Source organism: Trachymyrmex septentrionalis, unplaced genomic scaffold (genome assembly GCF_001594115.1).
Source record: "Trachymyrmex septentrionalis isolate Tsep2-gDNA-1 unplaced genomic scaffold, Tsep1.0 scaffold19, whole genome shotgun sequence".
Taxonomy (NCBI): Eukaryota; Metazoa; Arthropoda; class Insecta; order Hymenoptera; family Formicidae; genus Trachymyrmex; species Trachymyrmex septentrionalis.
Window position 1 is genome coordinate 4,321,431 of NW_017305071.1, and position 7,429 is coordinate 4,328,859.

General features: G+C 34.1%; 2 protein-coding genes across 34 annotated transcripts in view; one reads left to right on the top strand and one right to left on the bottom strand.

Moving 5' to 3' along the window:
• Positions 1-2,038, top strand: part of LOC108746829 (myosin heavy chain, muscle) — a 51,398-nt gene extending 49,360 nt beyond the window's left edge. For 23 of the 31 annotated variants that reach the window (XM_018483835.1, XM_018483822.1, XM_018483830.1 and 20 more), the window contains one exon: positions 1,317-2,038. In XM_018483835.1, coding sequence (XP_018339337.1) covers positions 1,317-1,409 — 93 coding nt within the window. In that variant the 3' untranslated portion in view covers positions 1,410-2,038. The remainder of the gene's footprint in view (positions 1-1,316) is intronic. The other 8 variants (XM_018483812.1, XM_018483814.1, XM_018483813.1 and 5 more) reach the window with 2 other exon arrangements.
• An 879-nt stretch (positions 2,039-2,917) lies between these two features.
• Positions 2,918-7,429, bottom strand: part of LOC108747036 (cytochrome b5-related protein-like) — an 8,240-nt gene continuing 3,728 nt past the window's right edge. For all 3 annotated transcript variants that reach the window (XM_018484264.1, XM_018484265.1, XM_018484266.1), the window contains 5 exons: positions 5,507-5,757; positions 4,895-5,162; positions 4,314-4,605; positions 3,905-4,120; positions 2,918-3,506 (listed from right to left, as the gene is read on the bottom strand). In XM_018484264.1, the coding sequence (XP_018339766.1) occupies positions 3,230-3,506; positions 3,905-4,120; positions 4,314-4,605; positions 4,895-5,162; positions 5,507-5,757 (1,304 nt within the window). In that variant the 3' untranslated portion in view covers positions 2,918-3,229. The remainder of the gene's footprint in view (positions 3,507-3,904; positions 4,121-4,313; positions 4,606-4,894; positions 5,163-5,506; positions 5,758-7,429) is intronic.

Consider the following 7,429-nt stretch of genomic DNA (forward strand, 5'->3'; position numbering starts at 1 on the left):
AGAGAGAGAGAGAGAGAGAGTGATTACAAGCAGGAGTTTACAAAACGCGAGAGGAACACGCGCGGTAGAGACTCCCTCTTGCATCTATCATTGTCTCGTTTGCACCTGTGTGTCCGATAACATCCTCTCGGGGTGGGCCCGAGCTTGCTCTTCGTCATTAACTTTGTGTAAATCACACACCTAGTCCTTTTCTCTGTACAATATTTACTTGCAAGTTGGTAGAGCCGTATAGACGCCGTTAGAAATTAGAGCAGTTAGAAGCCGAGCATCGGCTGTGTGTGAAAAAGTAGCTAACGGAATCAACCAATATTTGAGAAATAAATTGGACTAGTTTATTTATTTATTGAATATTGATACGTACAGCATAGACCTCTTAAAATCATTCAGAAGACGTCCTATGTTTTAAAAGACGTTTACTTTCTAAGAACGTTCCCAGGACGCCCTTCACATAAAATTTGCAATATAGACATTAAATTAATATAATTGTCCGAAAAGTTAGATAACCTAAGAGATAAATTTATCACGATGATCTTTACTGTTTTTTAGATATACGGATAAATTAAAAATTTCAATTTCTTAAGTATGCAATTATTATTATATCGGTTTCCATGTTTAAAGCATAGTATTTGACACATTTTTAATACTTCCCGCTAATCCAACACAGCAAATTAGACATTTCTTTTTATGAATAAATTTTTTTGAGATTATCCACAAACAATTTTATACATTTCTACGTATCAATTTCCTCAAATTCTCGTGAATTAATTAAGTTTCTTTTATTCACGCTCGCTCTTATTTGAGTCAGACTTTCGTCTATTCGATTTTTTTTAATGCAGGTAGATTCTTCCAGTGTCCTCGCCAATGTACATCGTCATTGTTGATCTTGAAATTATATTTAACAATACGTTGACAGTTCGCTATCAACAGGAACTGCGACTTAATTTCGATTTTTCGAAAAGAAAGAAATGTAACTAATACTCACCAGTTACGAGTGTCTGAGATAAATGTCTCGTTTAAAAAAAAAAAAAATGCACATGTTGCGTTTATCACGCGGCAAAATAGAGGTGTCACGACCCTCGGTGCGTCATTGCGATTCCCACTCGCGTATTTCGAGTGCAGGGGGTTAGAAAAACAAAGAACATTGGATGACAAGCAGGAACGACACAGAGAACGTGTCACTCACCCCTTCTTCCCCTTTTTCCCCTCTTATATAAATCCGTACAAAATTCTATTGTAAAATTCGTCCGAATATTTCTCCGTATTTATATTTATTATACTCGCAAGAAATTCACAGTTCTGTATCTCTGTTCTTTCAGCCACACCGACCTGTGTTAAAACCTGAATTCGATGGTCCCCTATTACCTCGCCGTTTTCCCGGCTTCGACATGCAGCCCGATGGTGAACTGTAAAGCTCCTTCCGAGATTCGCGTAAATCATTAGTAAAAGCAACCAAAAACAAAAAAAAAAGAATCAAAAATTCAACAGTCAAAAAAAAAAACATCCGGAGAATAAGAAGAAGAAGAGGAGGAAAAACATCATTGTCCTCATCGAATTCATCGTCGAACGAAGACACGAAGAACATATATATATGTAACGAATCCGAGAGCTCGCTCAGAGCTCTCAACAGCATCGTCATCTCGCAATCGAGCGATCGATCAATCAGTATCATCACATCCGGATCATTGAATTCTCGTCATTTTTCTCGATAATAAATGTTTTCGTGTAATCGGTCAAAAAGAGAAAAAGTGAAGAAATTAGCGCTCGCTCGAGAAGGAGAGGATTGAGGGTGAGAGAGAGTGAAGAGAGGCGAGGACGCGTTTCTTCACCACTCGAGCTGACAGTCGAGGGAGAGAAAGGGAGAGAGAGAAAGAGAGGGAGAGATTGGGAGAGTGAGAGAGATCGAGCGAGAGGACACGCGAGCGGACGATGAGAGGGCGAGAGCCAGCGCGACACAGATATATTAATATTTACACACATACGCATACACAGAAGACGAAAGGGTGGTGGAGGGGGAGGGGGGGGGAAACAGAGCGACGAATACATGTTTATGAATACACGCTCTCGCGAGTTGCGACAAACACATAGCGAGCAAAAAGTCGAACGCGAATTGAAAACGAGATCGAGAAAAGAAGATAAGGATATATTCGCGAGAAGCAGAACGAAAGCGAGTCGCGATGAACGATTTGATCAACAGCGCGTATCATTACACGTGTCATCCGAATGATATCGTATCCTATAAACTTAATTGTAATTTATAAAGAGAGACGAAGTATGTATTTATTAAAGTAAATAAGCAATAAATAAAGATAAGAACTAAGCTGCCCCGTTTGTCGATCATCCGCTCAAATCCAAGATTCTAGAGTAAAGACCGGAGCACAAACGCATAGTACATCAAGTATAATAGGCTTTCTACAGTAAGTCATTACTTAAGCTTTAAGTCTTAAGCTATAAGAAATTGATCAATCAGTTATTCTTCTCGTATTCGACTGTGATTGATTAATTTCTTATGATTTAAGACTTGAGATTTAGATAATACCTTGTAAAAAGTTTATAAGATAATTAATCAGAGTCTTTCATTTTTTTCATGGAAAAGAAAGGCTCTGACTGATTGATTCGCTTAAACTTTATGCATTATGCGTTATGCAAAGGTCAATACTTCAGCCTTTACCCTGTGCTCCAACCTTATAAATTCGTTGCACATCAAGTATCGATCTTCACCATGAACGAGAAGAAATCTTTTAGTTGTTTAGTTATTGGCTTAATTTATTATATACACAATCGTACAACAAAATAATCATAAAAAATAATTATTGGTTTTTATATAATAGATAAAGTATTTTAAGTGGAGATATATACATACATATTCTCGTAAATTTTTTTGTTTCTCGAAATAAAATAGAATTATCATTATTTATTTTTCTACTTTATATCCAGATTGAGAGTTTCAACTCTTAAAATTAATCTTATTTAGAATTATGCATGTAATTTAACTACTTTAGTTATCTCGTTTACATTCTGCACAACACAGAACTTCTTCTAAAGACGTCCAGAGGATGTCCAAATATCCTCTGAATGTCTTAAGGACCTAAGATGTCTCTTATATAAAACGCGCTGTATGGAACATGTTTACCCGAAATGCTTATGCTTACATCATAAACTGATACGTGAGAAATTATACGTAATAATTCAACATCCGCGATTGAGCACGCTATTTTATTAAAGATGAGCATTATCTGTGATTCTTCTTCACTTCAGTTCGCATGATCTGGTTGAATTGTCCTTTCAGAAGCTTCCATTGCGTCCATTTATCCGAGCTGACGTTAAATTCCTCGCACGTCTTCAGAAAAGCAGGCACGCATAATGGCAAGTAGTGATGGTCCACGGTGGGTAGCAGATGATGCAATGTGTGCGAGCCGTAGTGCGTAACAATTAGGAATAATGATTTGTCGATATCCACACGATCGCGTACGGCGTCCAACTCGAGCAGACCCCAGTCCATGTCATTTCTTGGAAATATTGTAATAATTAGAAAAATTAGGAAAAATTTTCTTTGAGAGGAATTTTGCAAAGCAACAAAAATGTTTTGTTATTGAAAAAATTAAGATTGCGTCGAAGTTAAAATTGAGATTAATGCTAGGCGAATTAATTTTATCCAAATCGAAATTGGAGAATTAAAGATAAAGTAAAAGTTGTATAAAAATGAAATCAATATTGAATTAATCATAGATCTAAATTTAAAGTTAAATCAATATTCCTTCTTTTTTTAAAATTAAATTAATCTAAATTATTTTACTTGAATTATTTTTCAATGGAGGAAAACAAAATAGATCTAATCGATTCTAAAGATAGATAGATCTGATTGATTCAATGATTTGTTATGAATAAAACGCGAATTATGTGTAACCTGTAGATATCGCCATCGTGAAAGATGTCAGGATGATGATGGGCCGCGTTGAAGCCGATTAGGCCGAATAAAGTGCTACTAATCAGCAACATTATCAACCACAGCTTTAAGGCAATGAGAATCTTGGGCGCCACCAAACTCATCGATATAGGCAGCAAGAATGGCATGAAATCACGAAATTCGAAAACCCCATACTCCGTGTACACTAAATAGTATCTAAAAGTAATTAAATTTTTTAGCGCGAGAGACAGAAGTGGAAATTCATTCAGCAAATTTTTCGGCGTCGATAAAACGCGATATCAGAATTAGAATTAACACAGCAGATGTTTAATTAAGAATTCGAAGTGAAAATACAAGCGAAAAATCTTTCTATTAATTGTAACAAAAGAATATGGAATGATTCTATTACCGTTTTATGCCTTCCGCAATATACATTAACATCCAGACGATGGGACTGATAATTTTGCCTATCATTCCCATTAAGTAGGTTTTATCCTTTCGAGGCATCCATTGTACAAACGGCTCGACCACGTATAGCTCATAATCCCATATGGTGTTAGGGTACATGTGGTGGCTCATTGCGTGCGTGATGCGGAAATTTTTCGAAGATAGCATACTCAGATCGAAGTAATACATGCGAAAATTGTCTCTCATGTGGAAATAATTGTGTGCCGCGTTAGCCGTCCATGTCAAAAAAAGACCTAAAATTATCATCAAATAAAGCAATTAATTAATACATTCATTTGCTTAATAATTATAATTAATATAGAGCTAATTACTTAATAAATATATTCATCTAAAATTCATCGTTGCTTTTAACATTTCTTAAGCATTACAATTATTATTACTTTTATGACTCTTATCGAATATATAATTTCCATTCTTTAGCTAATTTATTTATATCTTAATTATAATTCACATAAACACACACACACACACACACACACACACACACACACACACGTCAAATAGATTTAGATGGTTTCTTACTGGCAAGGAGTAGAATAGCATAGGAGTGGAAGAAGGCAGCCATGAGACTTAACGCGAAAGTCGCTGTCACTAAGGAATCAGTGATGAGATTCGTTGTTGTAGACGATTTATGAAAATTCACCTTCTTCAAAGCTTCGACCGCCCGTCTCTTGAATGTACGATAGAAGCCGTTTGGTAAAAAGGTCAGAGGCACCGATCGCGGTGTTGCGGCTTCCCGAACGTAGAATTTGGGCAAAAGCTGTTCAGCTTTGTCGGTAATGTGGTGGGCCTACGTGACGGAGTCAATGTTAAAATTCAAAATTCTGAACACGAGAATCGTAGCGGTGAATCTCAAATTTTTCAAGGAATATTGCAAATTATATAATACAGAAACGAAAGAAATAGAACGAATAAAATGTATGCAGCCGTGAGTTTATATATAAATAAAATTAATGAAAAGAAATTATATAAAAATTATTATAAAAATATAATAATAATAATATAATAAATAATGACTAGTAATGATTAATTAAAAATACAATGATTGATAACTTTAAGCAAAAAATTGATTAATTATGATAATGTTGTCCAAGATAAATTATAATTAATTCTGCAATGGATTCAATTCAATACCTCGAACAATTCAGTGATATCGGTTCCTTTCGTGATCCGAAGCCATTCAGATCCACCTGGATGCGATTTCACGAAGTTTTCCAAATCATAAAGTTTATTTTCGATCCTCCATAATCCTTCCGCGCCGTCGACTTTTTTTCTAGCATTGATAAAACCCATCGCAGTTTTTGTCGGAATATCTCTCGCCGGTAGATAAACCAAACCAGGAACTGTACTAGTTTTCGGCATATTAAAGATTTTTTTTACTTCGCCTAAATAAATAAAAACAAAAGTTTTATCAAGATAAAACAGTGTATTTAGTGCGATAATTTTGCACATGCAGAAGTAATATGTTAGAATTTCGATTATCTGGATCTATCATTTAAACAATAATTAATGTTCAGTTCCAAATAAACGAACTGTAGTTAAGTTTTTGCTATTTAAACTAGGGACTCGGACAGAATTGAAATCGGAACCGAAAACCGTTCTGGAACCCTTTCTTTTAGTGAACCGAAACCCAAACCGTAATCAAACTGATAAAATTTTACGATTTTTTTCGGTTTTTAATTTTTTATCTTTAGCCTTGTTCTTAATTTTTGTTCTGCCCGTTCCTTCGTCTAAATCACCAATGTTCAAGCCAGTATCCACCATCACCTCTTTTAATAATTGGAATACAAATACCTTCAACACTTCATATGATATAAGAGATCTGACGGGATCATATTTAATATAAACTTTTTTTAAAATACTAGTATTTTTTTTATTTATTTCTTCCTTACTAACATGTTGCAAGAATTTATTCTAAGTTATGAAATTCAAGAATACATATGTAATGACTTTATGTAATAAGTGAGATGAATCAGTAAGAATAAAATAAGTTTTAAGAAAGAACCGAGAGAAATGTGTTTAAAATAATGTTTTTTATAATGTAGTTTTTGTTCAGAGTCACGTGATCAGTTGACGCCTTTTTTTAAGACTCTCACCGATTTGCAATGTGTTTAAAATTATGTTTTTTATAATGTAGTTTTTGTTCAGAGTTACGTGATCAGTTGACGCCTTTTTTTAAGACTCTCACCGATTTGCACTTCACATTGCTTCATTCTATATTCTGTTCAACGAGAGAATGATCTCGGTTTGCACATAGCAGACAATGTAACGCTGTACAAAGCTATGAAGTATTCCAAAAAATAATAAATAAAATGCCAATATGAGCCGACACAGGTTATTAGTGTGTATTATAATATCATTTATTCAAAGTGAATATTAAACGTATACGTTTCGACCTACAAGATTCTCTTCAAGTACAAAAGATATATTAACAAAATTACATAATGGTAGCGCATATGAGTATAAACTAATAACATAAAAAGCGAGAAAAAACGTGGTAGTGATGCCCGAGTTAATCTCTCATTAAATATCTAAGTTGACTAAAAAGAAAAATATTTTGTTTAAAAAACAACCGACCCAAGAATTTTAAAAATAAAAATTTTGCAAACAACAGATTATACACAAAAAATGGTAAAAACTTACATGACTGTCAAGATTGAACTGTTTATATAAAGTTTGTTGCACATGTTCCATTAAACTGTTCCATTTACTGTGTAATGCAAATGTAAATAAATTAAAAAGTTAATATAAATGACAGTAAAAATCCAATTTTTGTTCACTTACATGAAACAAAATTTTAAGATATTAGACATAACTGTTTGATAGATAGATGTAAAATGAAAAGTGAGAGAAACAGTGGACAACAGAACATGTAGATTATATAGAAGCTATGAAGTATGCTGCACTGTGTAAAATGGACAAGTTTTCGTCCGATCTGAGGTCATTGTCTCGTTGAACGGAGTATATCTTAGCTATGTAATAAACGAAGAAAAAAGAAGATAAACGAAGAAAAAAGAAGATATGATTGGAAATGGAACTTGTTTTTAAATATTCAAA